At 42.7% G+C, this 19,222-nt stretch overlaps 1 protein-coding gene across 3 annotated transcripts; it reads right to left on the reverse strand.

The window, feature by feature from the left end:
• Positions 1–1,838: 1,838 nt before the first annotated feature.
• Positions 1,839–18,645, reverse strand: DDX24 (DEAD-box helicase 24). Of its 3 annotated transcripts, none has more exons than XM_077819312.1 (9): positions 18,558–18,645; positions 15,498–16,218; positions 13,235–13,618; positions 11,542–11,695; positions 10,635–11,150; positions 8,904–8,979; positions 8,051–8,239; positions 5,158–5,287; positions 1,839–3,584 (listed from the first exon to the last, which is right to left on the reverse strand). In XM_077819312.1, the coding sequence occupies exons 2-9, from the start codon at positions 16,210–16,212 to the stop codon at positions 3,340–3,342; spliced, it is 2,409 nt and encodes an 802-aa protein (XP_077675438.1). In that variant the 5' UTR covers positions 16,213–16,218; positions 18,558–18,645; the 3' UTR covers positions 1,839–3,339. The 3 variants fall into 3 exon arrangements, with proteins under 3 accessions (XP_077675438.1, XP_077675440.1, XP_077675439.1); XM_077819314.1 differs by having other exon boundaries at positions 18,564–18,629; XM_077819313.1 differs by lacking the exon at positions 18,558–18,645 and adding an exon at positions 18,066–18,539.
• Between the last annotated feature and the right edge of the window lie 577 nt (positions 18,646–19,222).

A 19,222-nucleotide genomic window follows, 5' to 3' on the forward strand; every position in this document is an offset into this window, starting at 1 on the left:
ACAGACCCAGATTAGGAGGCACGGGTTGGGAGGACAGAGGCACAGGGGGCTTCTAGGAGTCAGACTGGGGTTCAGGGGGGAAAAAACTGGGGTGGGGGCTCAGGAGCCAGTGGGGTGAAAGCACTGAGCCCAGGGCTGAATGGGAGGGGGCTGCAGGGCCACACTAGGGACAGGGGCAGATGTGCCTGAATGGGAGAGGTTAGGGGACAGTTGGTCTGCATGGGGGAGGCTCCCCAAATCCCTAAATTTCCCCTTCCGCCTCCCCACCACCCACACCCAACAACCCTACAGACTCACTCCCAGGCTCCTTCCCTCTTCCTCAGCTCCTCCGTAACGCCCGACTCCCCCAGGCCTTTGCACTGCTTCTGCAGGAAATATGTTTCCGTATTAATCTGTCTAGCAAAGAACCTATTTGTCCCAAAAAAAAAAAAATTCTGAATCTTTGTCTGTATTGTTAAACATACTTGTTGACAGATATTTTGAAATAAATTACCAAAATAATTGAAACTGGTGTGATTGTGTTATTTTCACAAATAAAATATGTAGACTGTTTAGGCACAGAATTCCCCTGGGGGTAACTTAAGTATCACAGCTGTGCAGCTGCAGTGTTTTAAGTGTAGACCTGCCCTAAGACAAACAAGGGCTAAGTCTCTGTTCATGTTTCTGTGGCATATTCAGTGGCTTCAGGAGTCATAGATTCTGAGACTCCTTCTTCTCACCTCCCTGAGCATGAACAAGGATTGGCTTTTGACTTATTTTGAGACAACAGGGGTGCTCATAAAGAACCTCTGGCGATTTTTTTGCGGGGGAGGGGGACCTAGTTGGAATGTGAGGTCACACATCATACACAAACTGATATTAAAGAGCATCTGTCTTAGGCCTTAGTAATAAGAGGATCTATAGACTGTGATACAACTAGGATCATTCCCTAAACAGAACCCCTGTGGTGTCCCCAACCCTGCTACGAAGCTGAAAAGAGCTGAGGTTGAAAGTGGCCTGGCTCAGCCAGTGTCTGACACACATCACTTTTCTCTCTCATATGTAAACTATTCAAAGTTGGCAGAGGAGGCAACATTTATACTATTTCCTTTTCTGCCCCCCCTTCCCTAAAGCTAGCTAGTGCTCCCCACACTGAGTTATAATTTGCCAGAACTGTCTAAGATCACAAAGATTTTCTGAGAGGAAGGAAGTTTGTGCATCTAGCACCAGGATCTGCCCTTCATTCTTATTACTGGAATTTAAGTACAACCTGCCTGCTATAAAGCCCCTTAGGGAGGCACAGACGCTGAAGCGCTCCCTTTCTTTTGGTGAGAGGAGGATGTGATCAAAATCATGCTAAGACACAATAGCACAAGCAGCACTGATCAACTTTTAGAATTTCACTTGACAAACTCTTCCCTCCCACCCCCACCCCCCCAGTATCTCCCTCTCACATACTAGAAATAGTGAGTTTTGAAGATGTATCTCTTCTTCAACTCACATGGACTCCTCTGGTTTCTTGCCCATCCTCCTTTTACACCAAAGAACATTAGACCATCCCACTGCTGTAGAAATGAATGTTACTCAAGCAGGATTAAACTCTTTGTTTTTGTCCTTTAACAGTTGTAGAATCCCACAGGTCAGAATGAATGGGTTGTAAAAGGAGAAGAGATTGTATGTTTCAGAAAGCAGGGGCGTTGGCAGAGTAAAGGGGTGGGGGTATGTGTGAAAGGAGGCATTGCTGGAAGAGGGCAGAGCTAAGGTTGATTGGGTATTTCCTGGTTGTCAGAAGCTTGAGGTCTTGCTCATCTGTAGTCTGCAAGGGGGAAGACATACCACCAAGGAATCTTAACTCTGTGTTAATGTTAGCTGCTCTTGGATTTTGTAATTTAATTGAAGCCCACTTTATGATGGGGGATCTTAAAATATTTAACAATTATTTCCAACAGTCTCCTTAAAATGTTAAGCACAGGTTTCAGAGTGGTCACTCAATTACAGACCTAAAAGACCTACAACAACAAAAAACTTCAAAAACAGACTTCAACGAGAAACTGCTGAATTTGAGTTAATTTGTAAACTGGACACCATTACATTAGGCTTGCATAAAGACTGGGAGTGGATGGGTAGTTTTATTTTGTGTAAAACGATTTCCCTATGCTAATTTTTTTCCCCCTACTGTTACTCATACCTTGTCAACTGTTGGAAATGGGCCATCCTAATTATCACTACAAAAGGTGTGTGTGTGTGTGTTTTTTCCCTCCTGCTGCTGATAGCTCACCTTAACTGATTACTCTTGTTATAGTTGGTATGGCAACACCCATTTTTTCGGGGGGGGGGGGGGGGGTATACATACACACAATCTCTATCTTCCTACTGCATTTTCCACAGCATGCATCCGATGAAGTGGGTTTTAGCCCACGAAAGCTTATACTCAAATTTGTTAGTCTTTAAGGTGCCACAAGTACTCCTCGTTCTTTTTATTAAAAGCACAGTTTGTTTTATTGATATGTGCACTTCAGTGCCCATTCCTTCCATGACATGCTCTCATTTTCACAAAAACAAGGGTCACAGTGTTGACACACCTTCAAGCTGCTTGAACACCAAATAAGGAGGAGCAAAGATTTTTTTCCTTAGAAATCTAAATTTGGATTAGAATTCTTACAAAACTGGTTCCAGCGCACTGCCATTCCAACTCAGTAGCATATTATATAGAGCACATCAACAGAGACTAGTGAAATTACACCCAGCAGAGGGAACTGAGAAATTAATCTCCACAGAAAAGCTCCAAGGAGATGGGAATCTGGGATTGATTCTGTTAATCAGAGCTGTTGGTTTATGGGCAAAAAGCCTATATATTTTTTTTCTTATTTCACTGCACTGGCACTTGCAAAGGTCAAGCTTCACAGCAGGTCTATTTTAGCAAAGGTAGAGCTCCACAGCAAGAACCCTTCTTAGTCTCTCCCTGCTCTTTTAAAATGTAAGAATCCAAATTCATTGAAGTAAATGGAGTTACACTTGGGATGAATTTAGCCTAATAACTTTGTTTAAAGCTGATCTTTCATTAGCACGCTAAAAGGAAAAGGTTAATAAGAATACAGCAAACAGGATTTTTGACAGTCAAGACACATTAACTAGCTACAGTTCTCATGTTACCAATGCCATTTAGCTTAATTTTCCAGAGCGTGCTAGTACAAACAACAATATGTAGGAGCTGTTTGTCTAGAATGTCCACCCACATGGTACTAGGTGTTTTGTTCTGCATCATTGTATAAGCAGTCATGGATGAATGTAATCCAGATCTAAGGAAAAATGGCCGCTCTTCTCTCCCACACCCCATGGTGCAACTGATCGTTTATCTAATTAATCTGTAATTAATTTCTTTTTCTTCCTCCTCCTCTTTGCTTGTTGTTTTGATATGGTGCTCAGAGCAGATTCTGAATTGCTCACTGGTGAATGAGGGAGTACTAGCTTTCCAGATTGTGTTGGATATTTAGTCTTCAGAAGGACTTTAAATACTGGTTGTGATAACAAATGTTTCAGCTGTTTTTTCATTCCCTTCAGCATCTTTTGCTTCTGACTCTCTTCTTGCTCATTCAATCGTCCTCCTTGGGGGACAAACCAAAGACAGAATAAGGCTTTATCATGACAGTTAAACAATCTTTTGTACTTCTAAATATAGCAGCCATAAAGATCCAAATCATCTCTCTTCCGCCCCCCTTTAGGGCTCTTAATGTAGCCACCCTGCTTTCCATGGATTTGTGCTTGGGGGTTATTACACCTCCTCTCCATTTTGGGTACCAGCAAGCCAATGAAATTGAGGAGAGAATCTTGACTTCTGAATTGTTTAAGTTTCAATGGGCTGCCCAATTATGAACAGAATAATGGGAAGGATGGTCTAAGTGATTAAGATGCTAGCCCAGGACTCGAGTGCTGGGTCCAGTTCCCAGCTCTGCCAGACTTCCTGTCTGACTTTAGGCAAGCCACTTAGTTACCATTTGCCCCATATGCAAAATGGGGATGATGGCACTCCCCTACCTCAGAGGGGTGTTGGGGGCAGATGCATCCGATGAAGTGAGCTGTAGCTCACGAAAGCTTATGCTCAGATAAATTTGTTAGTCTCTAGGGTGCCACAAGTACTCCTTTTCTTTTAGCTATGTAGTGACACTCATGCTACAGTCAGTTTAAGCCAAAGATACTCTGCCAACAGCCCTTTGACAGTGCCTCATATTGACTGGGGAGAAGTCGGTCAAAATCAACCACCACCACATGGGGATTTTTAAATTAAATCCAAGAACAGACACATGCATTTAAGGTTTTAATGTTAAGGAGTTTAAAAAAAAAAACAAATGACCAAAGCAGCACAGAGCTGTGTGAACACAGCTAGAGCTGGTAGGAAAATGGGACTTTTACTGCTGAAAATTTCAACTTTCCATCAAAAAACTGAAAATTTTTAGTCAAAAACCATGAAGTTTTCTGTGTTTGGGTTTTTGATGAGGTTTTCCCCAGAAAGCAGGCACTTTCCATGATTTTTCTCTGTGGAAACCCAATTTTCTGTCCCCCCGCCCACCCCCCCCCAAAATGCTGACAATTTTTAACTAATCTTAATTATAGCAGAATAACTACTCTTCTTAGTTGTTTGGTTAGGCATTCTGTCTTTGGCCCAGATCGCTCCATCCGTACCTCCTGGTGTACTGTTGTATAAAATATACAGGGAGAGTTGTGTCCTGCTGCTTGATTACAGGAAAGAGCAGGAAATAGATTCTACACAGTCATAGGGGGGTACAGGGTTACAGAAGCCATCACACTGTCATAGAACAGATGAAACTCTTGCAGGACCTGCTGGGACAGCATGTTCAATTAGGCTAAGCTAGCTGACAGGAGCTCCTGACTTCTTAGCCCAGACCCCTCAGTAATGTGTCAGAAGTGTCACATCTCTCTACCTAAGCTTCCCATCTGTGAAAGTCATTAGCCCAATCTACCCACCTTACAGAGGGGCTGTGAGGATTAGTGCTAATACAGTTTTAAGTGGTATCATCCCACACTCTCCCCTTGACTCCCCTCAGGGTTGAGATATTTCTTCCAGTATGGTTGGACATATGCTAGACACAGTTGCATCTGCAGGGGATGGGGGGGGGGGGATGCAGTGAGCCAAGCATACTTGTAAGCAGTTCTACTTGCCTATAAGGACATCATCATCAAGATCAATTTCAAGAGCCTCCGCAGCTTGCTGGAACCAAGAGTTGTGCTGTTTTGCCCGGCTGTTGTAATATTCCACCTTTTCAATCTGCCTTGCTAAATTCACCCGCTCCTGCCACAAAAGCACAGCAATACGTCAGAGAGGAATGTGGGATGGCTGTAGAATCAGCACTTGACAGCATGTGTTAGAACACAGTTAGTGTGCTAATCTTGCAAAGGCAAGGACAAAAACAATCAGAGAAATACATGAAAGAGGCTTTGTCTCCAGCAAGCGATTTACTGTCACAGACAGACGTCGTGTTTGTATGACGTCTAGAACAATGACTCAGATGACTCAGACTTCTAGGCACTATGGTAACACAAATCATAATTCTCAAGTAATGCACAAATGAACACTAACTCTTAGTCTATCTTAGGGAGTGGTGGGGCCATGAATATCAGGACACTCTTCAGAAGTTAGGAACAAATCAAAAGTCCATTTGCCATTAGTTCCTAACGCAGGTATTAAATAGTACAGTTAACTTACATAACTAAGACTAGATAGAAAATTGTCACTGTTATTGAATAAAATGTAACAGAACAATAAGATTCCCTCCCCAGCTTGCAGACAGTAGTGACTGCAAAAAAGACTGTACAGCGTGCAGGACACGCTGACTGAACTACTACAACTTTACTGAATAGCAAGATGCTACAGTATCTCAGCATCAGACAGCACTGCTGGATGATCAGGGGCTAGGACACTTATGAAATCACAGAGGCAAAATTAAGCTTGAAATCATTAATTAACTGCAATCAACCATTTGTCCTCAGCTCATTACTGGAACCTTTAAATAGCTTTTTATTATTTCCATATAACTTCTTGAGTCCTCTACTTGTCCCTCCATCATTAGTGCTTTGCTAGGGTCCTATCAAGTCTCTTTTGTGCCCAGAGGTTTAGGATTGTTCATAAAATTCAGACAGGACCTAGCTCTTTTTTCATCTTTAGATCCCAATGCTTTTCCAAAGGAGGTCAGTATCACTATCCCAATTTTACAGATGGGGAAGCTGAGGCACGGGGGTGGTGGTGGTAAGTGACATGCCCAAGATCACCCAGCAGGCCACTTACAGACCTGAACATTGACCCCTGGTATCCTGAGTCCCAGTCCAGTGCCCTATCCAGTAGGTTACAGTGCCTCCCTTGTAGATAAAAAAAATTCAAGGGAAGCCATCTCGAGTCAAAGGTGCAAGATAGTGATGGGAGAGATGATAAGAACCAACACTGGCAGTTCCAGCTCTGTTACCAGGACCAGAATAACATTTAATATGGGGTGAGCAACTCTCCCAAACTACACAGACTTCCTGCTGGCCCCCACTTCCAAGCATTTAAACACTCATTTTGGTAATCAACATCAGTGGCTTTCACCTCATAACATGCCACTTTAAATACACAATCATGAGAACAATCATGCTCAGTAGTGAGTGGTAGGTTAGGCACAATAGCTGAAGCCATGATTGTCTGAAATGTAGCACATACTCCAACTCAAGCCTACTGGCACTTATGAGTAAAACATTCCATGCAGGGAAAGAAGAGGAAGAGTGGAGGAGACAGATGGTGGATATACCTACCATCCAGCAGTCTGTAGGTTACAGACTGTGAAGTGCTATATAAGCATTAAGTATTACTCTGGAAAGAAAAGCAGAAGCAAACTCATTTCAGAAGCCACACACCAAAGAAAAACTCTTGAGACAAGAACGTTTTTGCCTCACTAGTAATCAGAGAGCTTTTGAGAGGACTGGTTTTTCTGGACATGTTTTAAAGGAGAAAAAACCTGTAGAAACAATTCTGCTTTCTCCTTCCTCTCTTAAAAAGGCTGCATCTAGCAACCCAACCTGCAAGTAGCCTGTAATACGTGGAAGTTCCTGGGTGTCCCATGAGAGCAGTACTGCTGTAGCTGTTGGGCTAGCCCAAGTGCCTAGCCCTGGTGGTGTATATGCCAGTCCAGATACTAGGGTAGGAGGGGCATTTTCAACTGAAAAATTGCTTCTTTTTCTCCCATTCTTTTGGGTTGTACAAAGGTCAGCCCCTCCACTGCCGGCCAACTGTCATGCCAATGTTACTGACAAGCATTATTCTTGTGCCATCACAGCTATTAGAGAATCCTGATGGAGTATGAAGCCACCAAAGCTTAGGGACGGAAGGTGTGGTGAAAGACTTTATTTTATTTTTTTATTGTTTTGCAAAACCTTGCCATTATTTATTATTCCACCCTTCAAGATACACAAAACTTATGTTGTTGTTCAGTAACACAAACAACAGCTCAAAAATGGCATTTATCAGTCTCTAGCAGGGTTCAGTGGTAGATGTAACATTTGCCAGCATTGTCTGTACTGGGATATTCCAGCAGAGGGTGACCTCAGACTGTGGAAGGGCTGGATGTTGTGGGACCTAAAAGGGGTAGGTAGATATGGTCTAGCAGAATGACCACAGTACTGGGATATAGGAAGCCCAAGTTCCATTTCCTATTCTGCTACTAACTCACTGTGTGATTTTGAATAAATCACTTGATTTACTGTTGCCTCAGTTTCCCCATCCATAAAAGAAGGATAATGATACATGCTCACCTCTGTAAAGCATTTCAAGATCTATATATGAGAAATTATACATAATTACACAGAAGTATTAAACAGTGAACATTTAAAAAAATCTGTTTGTGTGATGAATGCCTTCCTTAATAGAAGCATTCAGCACATTGCTATTGAAGATGAAAGTTGATTAATTTTGTTTTCAACTCACCTTTTGAAACTCAGACTTATTCTGAAACCTTAATAAAATGTGAAGGGTGTTTCATTAAACATAATACACGAGCAATCACTTGTATTGAAAATGTTTTTTTACCTTGATAGCAAACATGCATTTTGTTTCAACTGGGAAAAATGGAAGCTCTTCATTTTTCTCCAATGTCTTATAAATCTTCCTAAAATTTATCATATCATCAGGGCCGATCAACAGCAAGCTAAGGCCTTCGTTGGAGGCTCGAGCTGTTCTACCGCTTCTGTGCACATAAATCTCAGAAGTGCGTGGAACCTGCAAAAAATCTATAGTTAAAGGGCTCCCATAAATCAAAAGAGTGTATATGAAAGGAAAGGAAATGCTTGCAACATTCAGACTCAGAGATGACACGCAGGTGTCTGATAAATTGCTTTCATACATGAACCTTGTTGATAAAGAAAGGAAGCGATTAAGGCACAGAGGTGGGATTCCAGGGACATGTTCTAGACCCAGCTCTGACAGTGACGGCTTGCACAACTTTTGGTGAATCACTCCTATTCCCTGAGCCTGTTTCCCTATGCACAAAGCAAGGCAAAATGATACCCAACCTCAGACATGTTATGAGGTGGGGTCATCTGACTCCTCTGAAGTGGGACCCTGATGCCTAAGTTCAGAGTGTAAATGGGAAAGTGAGAAGAGCCATAGCCATACAGGTAACTTCTTGTACACAAAACTGTCTGTAAATGGCACCCTGACACTTGTGATGGTCACTCTAGAAATGGGTATAATTTATCTTTGTAAAGCTTTCTGAGATCCTTTTAATGCAGAGGGCTATAGAAGCATTAAATACTTGAGGCTTAATTTCTATACTTCTTTACTAGGGACTGAGAAGCACTGTTTTATATTGTAGCCAGGTTTTAGATCAATGAGACCCTGGTTCAAAAAGCAGGCAATAGAAGCTTCAAAAGATTTTTATAACCTGGTAATGGATGACATGCTGCATGTTAGGAATATCCAGACCACGAGCTGCAACATCTGTTGTCAAAAGGACACAGCTGAAATAGAGAAAGTTGGGATACATGTTATTCATTAAACATAAACCTGTAATGTAAACCAGATGCCAGTAAACACGCAGTGTGAGTGACCCAAAATTTTGCCAAAAGAATTTGAAGAGCATGCTCATTTTATAACATCTGCTAGGAATATGCCATCTATTTGGAAGTCAAGAAATTGACACCTAAACACCTGATCTAGGGCAATCTTGAAATGTGAAATATTGAAAGGAAAAGAAATAATGTAATTTGTTACTGACTGTGGACCATACACTACTCCCAATGAGGTCAATGGCAAAGCTATCATTAACTTCAATCCTAGCACTAGTGTGCCTTGCTATTCTTTTATTCTCTTTCTATTTCACCAAAGTCAGTGTGAAAAGACCCATTTGATCATTTAATCCAACTTCCTGGCAGTGCAAGTCTGCTCATCCTACAAAACGTTTTGCAGCGCTTTGTCCAGTCTAGGTTTAAACGTCTCATTAATTTAATATGATTTTCTACTAATACTGCTGATTCTTTTGAAAAGGTACATGATATGGCTATGACAGCTTTTGCTAGTATGAACACTGCAATGCAGGTTGCAAAACTATTCCTCCATTATAGACTTCTGTGTTCAAACACTCTGAATTTTCTGAACATAATTCCTTTTGGACTGAAAATTCTTATACTGAATTGCACTTGAGGAAATTGCATTTAGCCAGTTCTGAACTATAAAAGGGTGGGGAAAAAATACAGTATTTTGAATTCTGACCACTAAATTTTTTTTCATGCAAATATGTCAAACAGATGCATTTTCAAGCAAGCCATTTCACATGTAAATAATCCATAACAAGGGTTAGGGCCTCTGTAAGGACTGATGATAACTGTGTTTTGTTTTGTTTTTAAATGCTACAGGCAACTGAAAAATCATTCACAAGCATTCTCAGTAGGAATCGGCTAAGATTTTAACAAAAGCTCTGTTTCATGATAATGCATTGCATAGCTTACAGTTATAGGGCTCAATACAGCGGGGTAGTTTGGTGAAATTCCTTGACCATTGCTATACAGATGAGACTAGACGATCTAAGGGTCCCTTTTGGCTTTAACAATCTATGAAACTCTGCTCGGTCTGTCATAAACCAAGGATAGTATTGATAGGATGTTCTCCAGCAGGGATGTTTTTATCAAAAGTTTCACTGAAAATACGCACACAAGAGTATGAATTTTGTACTAGCGAAAGGTGCTCAGGTACAAACCCTGGAGACAGAGGCCATCAACTTGAGCATAGGTCAGTCTGGGCAACAGCAATGTGAGCTTCCCCGCACAGCTCCTACCTCAATGTCTTCATGTGGGATTTAATCTTTGGCTTCTCTGCCTGAGTCTGTCTACCAGGTTGCCAATCAATTCCAGCTTTGTAGGCATTTTGTTGTTATGGAGATGAACTGAGACCATCACCTCATATCACAAAGGCCACTGAACAGCCAGCAGATGGTAACAATTTTCAGTTATTACCCCAGCCTGGATTAGATTTGAACTGGTGACCTAGAAGTTGTCAAGAGCTGTGTCCTACAGCCAATCCCTTGAACTAGCCATCATCTCCCCCCACACTCTCCTCCTGTAGTCAACCATTTTTCCTTTTCACACACAGTTTTCCCACAACAGAACAATCAACTTACTTCTCTCTCTCAGCAAACCTTTCCAGGTTTTTTAACCTTTGCTTCTGGTGCATGTTTGCATGCAGAGGCAGGGGGTTACAATCCAGGATTGTGAGGAGCGCACTAAGGCGTTTTATGCAGTCTATACTGTTTGCAAAGACCATGGTTCTTCCTGGGTACTGAAGCAAAAAATAATAGAGGTGATAGTCTTTGTCATCCATGTCACAGTGGATCCTGGTTTCGGTCAGAGTCTCTACAGTGCTCTCTTTTCTTGTTAAGTCTATCACTTTAGGTTTGCCCCTTATCCCCACTTTTTCCATTAGCATTTCCAGTTTGGTTTTCTGATCTATTTTTTTAGCATATTTCTTTTGTAAAACTCTTGTGGGAGCCTGATGGACCAAAGTCAGTGTGGCAGAAAACACAAAAGTCTGACGTCGAGGGTTATATTGTGAATCATTTAACATTTCGAGCAACTGAGAGAGTTCTAAGAAATGTCCCCTTTCGACCATTCGGTCTGCTTCGTCAATCACAAGGCACCTGTTGGACACAAGACAGGTACAGTATAGAAGCACAGTGGTTACTTCAGATAAATAGAAATACGATACACTTCAAAAGAACCTTTCTTGCTTTTCCCCATGTAAAACATAAAGGAGGCTAGGTATGCATGGGTAATTACAGCAGCTGTTTCTGTTCCTCTCTGAATAGTCAAGGTTCAAAGGCAACAATTAGTTTTTTGCTAATGCGGTTGACATCCCCCATTCTCAATATAATGAATATGAACTTTAATGAGATCTTCTAGCAAAGACATAAGTGCTCCTGCACAGTCAACATTAGTTAATCAGTAAGTAATTAAGCATGTTTGGTGATACTGGATAGACTTTTCCAAGGATATTAATTCTGAGTAGTTAAGACTAAAAGCCACCTTTACCTGAGCTGCCGGAGATTTGAGAGATGTGAGTGTTTCTCTTTAATTAGCTCCCATAGACGACCTGGGGTTGCAATTACAATTTCTGGCTTCTGGTTCAATACTCGTTCCTGTTTCTGAGCAGCCATTCCACCAACTAGAATTGCAGTTTGAATGCCTAAAACACAAAAGGTCACATGATGTAAAGACCATGGAGGATTAAGTTTACTTTAGTTACTTCCTGCTGGAAAATATTCTCCACATTTTAGGAAGGAAAACAGACATATTCCATACTATACTGCAGCTTTGGGAAATTATTTAAGAAGTCTTTATCTAGACTGTAAGTTCATTTGGCCAGGTATTGTCTCCTCCTCTTCTCTGTACAACATTAAGCATTACAGTGAAATGCTGATTATAGAAAGAGGCCAAAAGTAAAAGGATACCTCTTGAATTGCACTTGCCTTAAAACAGCAGGAATGATTATTTATATACTAGATAGTTAATACACGTTTTCTTCAGGTTACAAATGCCCACGTAGGAAGGCAACCCACCACTCTTCCTCAGGGTCTAAGCTTTGACATTCTTCCATTCAGAATTAGATATGTTAATATGTCTAATGGGTAAGCAGTCCCTTACACTGTCAGGAGGTCTGCACATAATGAATAAAGTTGAGGGAGGCATGTCTTGCACCTGGATTATGAACTGCCCATTTTAGCAACCAGCCAGTGGAAGTTGTTGACAACTAAAAGTGGCCAGACTAAGCATATGAAGACTTGCTCAAAATCAGTTTAAGCTGACAGGGAAGGACAACACTGGGAGGGATTTTCCTTCCTGCCTCCAAATGCTTTTGCAGCAATAGCACACACTGGTTGTTAAAACCACCCCAGTCTACTCTGACTACATAGCAACTGTCTCTCACTGGGGTGCAAAGCTGCATTAGCTTTTAACAGAACTGTACTTCCACAAATCGATGTGGTGTTTTAAGGGTAAGAGTTAAAATTAGCCTTCCTTTCAATTACAGGATAGAGGCCAAAGAAACATGTTTTAAAGAAAATACTCCATGCTGCATGTATTCTGGAAGAATAGCAGTATTACTCTAGTCTAATGAATACATAATCATTAATATGAGGAAGGAAAGGTAATTTTTGCTACTTGATCCTCCCTGTCTTACCTCAACTCATTCACATAAGAGTTGTGTGAGCTTCTAATATGTAAAGGAGATGAGGAGGTTTATAATATGCTTTAGTCAAACAGATTATTGGTCTCAAAGCAGGGGGTAACTGGGTGAAAATCTATGGTATGTGTTCTACAGGATTCAAACTAAATGATCTAATGGTTCCTTTGGGACTTAAAAATCTATGTCATTTCCATGTTGATATATTTAACCCACATCATCAGAAAGTGGTACTTGGGTATCTGTGGCAATGTGACCACTGATTTTAGTGCAGATTTTGTATTTCTAAGTCAACAGTGATAGTAAACATTTGTAGGTGGAAGTTATACTGCACAGCTTTAGGCAACACATTAATGGTAACTTTGCACTTCTACAGTGCTTCCCATCCAAGAATCTCAAATCACATTTCAAACATTCATGCATTAAGCTTCCTAACACCCCTTCCAAGATAAAGGAAGTTATGAAGAGGAAACTGAGGTGCACACACAGTCAATAGCAAAGGCAGGAATTAGACCCCAGCTTTCTTGCCTCTGTCTCTCCTACCTGTAAATTTGGCCACGGCATCAATATGATGTTTTACTTGTACAGCTAGTTCCCTTGTGGGAGTCAGCACCAGCCCTAAAAGAGGCCTGTTTTTATTCAAGTCAGCAGCACGTTTGTTGGCACCAAAATCAAATTCTACATTTTCCAGCACCTTCACGCAACCTATTGTGCAAGATTCATCTACATCATCATCACCCCGACTGTCTTCATCCTGCTTAGGATTTAGGTGCTTAGGGTTTGTTTCATTATCACTTTCCCATTCTGGTTTGTCTTCATCATCACAGAGAGGCTCTTCAGTAGCATTGTTGCTTCTGCTTTTTGATTCTTGCCACCGTAGCACAGAGTGGATCATTGGAATTGCAAATGCGAGTGTTTTCCCACTTCCTAAAAGCACCAAACAACAACACAGAAACACAAGCATTACAACTGTTTGCAAAGCAGCAGCAGCCAACTGCAGTTATTAAAGTAAATTAAAAATTACTCTTATTTTATTTATTTCTACGGTATAAGTGCACTTTTTTGATTCTATGAAATTAGAAGTCAAGCCACAGCACCTTGGTTTAAATTCCTATAATAGTGACCTCAAGTAGATACTTTTTGGATGGAGCAGGTATTTTTCCAAGCCCCAGATGGGCAGGCAGAATATACATTTGCTAGAAAAGTAGTTTTAAAAAATTGCAATAGCAGCCAAGGTCTTTTTAAAGAACCGTATACCCTAAAGGAGAATACCATGCCCTAATTGGCTGCTCTGATCAATGTTCTCCAATTAAAGGAATAGCAAATGAGGCCAAGGACAAACTGAAAGCTATTTAAAGGATTAATTTCTATTTTTTCATTATGTGATTTTGCTTATTAACTGAGAAACTAAATGTAACCATTATTTCACTTTTTGTAATATAAAGACCAATCAATCACTTGACTTAACACAGAGCACAAACTAAGGGGGAAAGATGGAAAAGTGCTCCACTAAATATAATTTCAGGGTTCAACTGTAGATTCACTCATGGCTGGGGCAGCAAACCTTAATAGTATCTGATATGTAAAGGTCATCTCTAGGGGATGCTTTGGCCAAACACTGAACCTCTTTAGGGGACCAAAAAAATTAAACAAAACTGTTCATCTAGAGATCCTTTTGTAGCTCTTCGCAATCTGCCTGGCACTTAATTATCTTGAGTAGTTTTGTATCATCTGCAGATTTTGCCACCTCACTGTTTACACCTTTTTCCAGATAGTTTATGAATACGTTGAATAGTACTGGTCCCAGTACAGACCCCTGGGGGACACCACTATTTACCTCTTTCCATTCTGAAAACTGACCATTTATTCCTTCCCTTTGTTTCTGATCTTTTAACCAGTTACTGATCCTGGAGAGCACCTTCCCTCTTATCCCAAAACAGCTTACTTTGCTTAAGAGCCTTTGATGAGGGACCTTGTCAAAGGCCTTCTGAAATTCTAAGTACATTATGTCCACTGGATCCCCCTTGTCCACGTTTGTTGACCCCCCTCAAAGAATCCTAGTAGATTGGTGAGGCATGATTTCCCTTTACAAAAACCATGTTGATTCTTCCCCAACAAGTCATGTTCATTTATGTGTCTGATGATTCTGTGCCCCAGAACTCCCCACAGCTGATCTCCCTGTGGATATACCTGGCTAACCAATCCCTGCAAGTTCCCTTATGCTGCTGCCAGTAAGGGAAACAGATCAGTGTCTCATCAATCCCTTTCTTCCCTCAGGCCCAACCTTAGCATACTGGATGCTTCAGAGGCAAGCAAATTCCTACTCCATGCACAATACACCAGACCCAATACGTACCAATATGTATAGGTCAACATTGGGAATGGGATAACTAGACTGGAAGTACTACTGGCTGTTCTGCTATGGCAAAGACACAGTGTTCTTCAGGGACAAATTCTGCTCTCATTTACACCTTTGCAACCCCATTGGTTTCAATTGGATTGTATGGGTGTCTAATTATGGCCTACTCTTTAAGAATAATTCAAAATAAGCCTTGTTGATAAGCATGGATGGGGAAGAAGTGGAGGATTTAAAGCTTTGCATGTAGTACTTGTGAACAGGCATAGTATGTAACATAAATGCACTACATTTAATCTTTTCAACATCATAACTATGCATAGTAAACACACCCATTCAATGTGCTGAAGCTTATATGCTCTTCACACCGTTACTGCAATTGTGACAATGCACTGCGTGTTTTAAAAGGGAGAACGGGAGATTCAGTGTGCTAATAGAATGGATTTGTACCTGTTTCTGCAGCACCAAGAACATCCATATTATCTCTGATTGCAGAAGGCAGGGCTAATGCTTGAATAGGAGTTGGAGCACTAAATCCTAGATAGCTCAAGGCCTGCAGAACCGGCTTAGGAACAAAGAGGTCTTTCCATGCAGACACATCTGTTTTTTGATCAGATGAGGCAGACAGAACTCCTGTGGTCCAATTTTTAACCTTTTTAGAAGACTTTGCTGGTAGAGGAGCTTTCTCAGATGGAAACACTTTCTTTTTCACTTTCTTTTTTTTCTTTTTCTTCGAAGTTTTTTCTGTGGTTGTGGTGCCTCCTGATTCACATTCATCTTCCTCATAACCACACAACTTGATAGTGTCTTTAGGCTTGTCCTCCTGATCAATTACCATTTCATCTTGCTCCACTTTAAGGTTATAATTTTTACTTGCCCTTGTTCCCAGCTCTTTCTCTTTCTTTCTCTTTTTTTTCTGGATGGTAGAATCTTCTTCCTCCTCTTCAGAAACACTATCAGTTTTTCTCTTCTTTCCTTTTTCTTTTCCAACTTTGGAAGAATTCACCAATTTATAATCTGTAAGCTCCTCAAAACACACTAAATCTCCAAGCTGCTCATCAGCAAACAGATTTGGGTCAATTTCTATGGGTTTCCATTTTCCTACTACTTTGATACCCTTTTGTTTCAATTTAAAGGAAGTCTTAAACTTATTTCTTGTCTTCATGATTATCTAAAAAAAATCAGAAAATAAACCATTGTAAGCCACCAGAACAAAACAGTGACAGTCAAGTTAACATACCCATAAACGCTGGAGTGCATTTGTGTAAATCTGATAGGCTACGTCTGTTGCAGCTAACTGCAGTTTGTCTCTGGATTCTCGCCTATTAGCCTTATTGACTGACTTTCACTGTGCTGGATTGGGCCCTCTGTTTGGTTTCTGCACTTTTAAAAACACTTGCAACTCTAACCTCACACAGCTATTTGACAAATGAATTTTAATTACTTAAATTGCATTTGAAATGACAGGCCTGTTTAAAAGTATTTGTCAGGCTCCTGTTGAAAAATGAATGAGATACCTAAGCAATATCAAAGCCCCGATGCCAGACTGTGAAACCAGCTTCTGTTGTGCTTCTTTTTATTAATTTGACATTTTTAGAATTTAGTGCTGAAAACTCTTCTGAGGGTCACACAAAATGGAAAGTAGGCTGCAGCCTGATATTGGGGTTCCTCTACTGCTGTTTCATAAATAACATCCTTTTTACTAGAATGCTGTTCATTTACGGTAGGCTCATTTATGACCACAGTTAACTATTTGAATTTTTTATGTCCCCTTGAGATAAAGTGATTTAGAACCTGGATTTGTGCAGGAAAGAACCTGGATTTGTGCAGGAAATGGCCTAACTTCATTATCATGCACATTGTGTAAAGAGTTGTCACTTTGGATGGGCTATCACCAGCAGGAGAGTGAATTTGTGTGGGGGGGTGGAGGGTGAGAAAACCTGGATTTGTGCTGGAAATGGCCTAACCTGAAGATTACTTTAGATAAGCTATTACCAGCAGGACAGTGGGGTGGGAGGAGGTATTGTTTCATATTCTCTGTGTATATATAAAGTCTGCTGCAGTTTCCACGGTATGCATCTGATGAAGTGAGCTGTAGCTCACGAAAGCTCATGCTCAAATAAATTGGTTAGTCTCTAAGGTGCCACAAGTACTCCTTTTCTTTTTGCGAATACAGACTAACACGGCTGTTATGCTGTTTTAGTGAGATAAGTTTCAGAGTAATGGGCAGGACACTATGCTCTACTTTAAAGAGAGAATCCTGTACCCCTCCCTTCCAGTTCCTCTGAAGAGCTGCCTTTCCTTTAGCAAAATGGAGTGGGGGTATTCTGAACACAGGGCAACCGGATCTAGTTATTGAAATGAGAGCTGCATAATTTGTGAAGGATTCCTTCCCTTCTCCAACTCTCAGAAAGTACCCCCCACACACACACTACAGAATAAGCATGTATGTGAGCAGTTTCCCCTTGTGTATGTGCTTAAGTTTTATTGCTGGTTTTGAAAGTTTGACCCTCAACATCTTGACCTGGAGAGCAACTACTGCACCATTATATTATTAGAAAGTATGTACCAGTTAAATGCTAAGTTCAACTATACTGTATGTTGGTTAGATCACTGAGGTGATGAAGAATGGCTTTGGAACGTGAAAAGTCACTGGGTAATGCTTTTATTTAGGGGATAGAGAGGCAAAAAGATCTGGGAAGCTGGCAGGTGGAAGGAAGCACTGGGCAGCATTGGAGGCAGCCAACGGCTGTTGCGTTGGCATCTTCCCACAGGGCAGATCTGAGCACGGCTTCTGCCCTGCTTTAACTATATAATTTGAGGACGTGTCAGAGCCCCTGGTGTGAATGCCCCCGTATAAACGTGTTCACACTATAGCGTTGTACCCCTTTAACTGTGTCCACTGCCACGCCAATGTACGGGGGAAGCATTGGCTGGAGACAAAAACAGGACAGCACTGCACGCTACACACGCCCGCCCCAGGCGCTGATCTGCCACTAGGGAGAAGTCGCTACTCACAGCGGTCACTCAGGCTGCTTCTCAGGGCGCCGGACAACAGCAGCTCAGCGCCCACCGGCCTGAGGGCGAGCGGTGGGCGCCCCCCTCTCGGCGATGGGGGCTAGGCGCAGGAGCCGGGCCCCACAGCAGGAGCCGAACGTGGGCAGATTTAGAAGGGGGAGGGGTGGCGGCGGCGTGAAGGAGCCGGGCGAACGGCCTCCTCGCGTGGGGAGTTGGGCAGTGCCCACGAGCCCGGCTGCCGGGAAGGGAGCAGGGCTGCCCTTTACCCCCCGCCTGCCGGGCTGGGCATCCCCTGGGGTCCCGGCGTCCCCCGGCCCGCTCTCCCCACCAGGCCGGACGCCCTCACGCCTGCGTCTTCCTCCGGCTTCTGGGCCCGTTCTCTTCTCCCCGCCCCCCCGAACGCCGCAGGCAGGTCGGAGCAGGAGCGGTTGCCACCGGCCGTGCCCTAAGCCTCGCCCCAGCTGCCTCCCGCGACCCCGAGCGGGCCCTCACCGTCACCGTCACCGCCTGCTGCTACTCTCCGCTGCAGGAGCCCGTCGCGCTCTACCACGTGAGGACACAGCCGGGCGCGGCCATGACAGCCGTGACGTCACTGCCCTGCGCCCGCCCCGCTTCAAACCGGCGGGAGGGGGGGAAGTTCGCAGCCTGCTGAGGGTGTCCGGGCCAGGCCGCGGGGCTGGGGGGGAGCTGGGTTGGGCCTGGTGAGGGTGTCCGGGCCAGGCCGCGGGGCTGGGGCGGGGAGCTGGGTTGGGCCTGGTGAGGGTGTCCGGGCCAGGCCGCGGGGTTGAAGGGAACTGGGCCTGAGCCAGGGGAGAGACAAGGGGGATGAGGTGATATATTTTATTGGGCCAGTTTCAGTTGGGGGTAGGTACAAGCGTTTGATCTGCCCAGGGCTCAACTGTAGGTCTGGAGAAGGACCTTTGCCTGTGTGAGCTAAACACAGAGTGGTGCAGATTGTGAAGCATCAGGCATAACAGGTCTGGTAGGAGGCGGTAAGGAAATGGAGCGGGTGGAAAGGGTTAGTTTGCAAAGGGGTTTGAAGTGGGCCGTTGAGGGTTAGCAGGCAAGTGTGTGTTACAACTTGTGGTTATGAGCCATGAAACCAGCATCTTGCTTGAGTTCACGATTTTTAGTGTCCAACAGAGTTATGAATTTAA

Source organism: Eretmochelys imbricata, chromosome 6 (genome assembly GCF_965152235.1).
Source record: "Eretmochelys imbricata isolate rEreImb1 chromosome 6, rEreImb1.hap1, whole genome shotgun sequence".
Classification (NCBI taxonomy): Eukaryota; Metazoa; Chordata; order Testudines; family Cheloniidae; genus Eretmochelys; species Eretmochelys imbricata.

Bases quoted from the DNA above. Each gene is read 5' to 3' on its own strand.
- DDX24 (XM_077819312.1), bottom strand. From the start codon at position 16,212: ATGAAGACAAGAAATAAGTTTAAGACTTCCTTTAAATTGAAACAAAAG. The intron at 11,696-13,234 runs GTAGGAGAGACA...TTTGTGTTTTAG, and splicing joins TGCCGTGGCCAAATTTACAG to GCATTCAAACTGCAATTCTA. The intron at 8,980-10,634 runs GTAAGTTGATTG...TCTCTATTTCAG, and splicing joins AGGTTTGCTGAGAGAGAGAA to CTGTGTCCTTTTGACAACAG.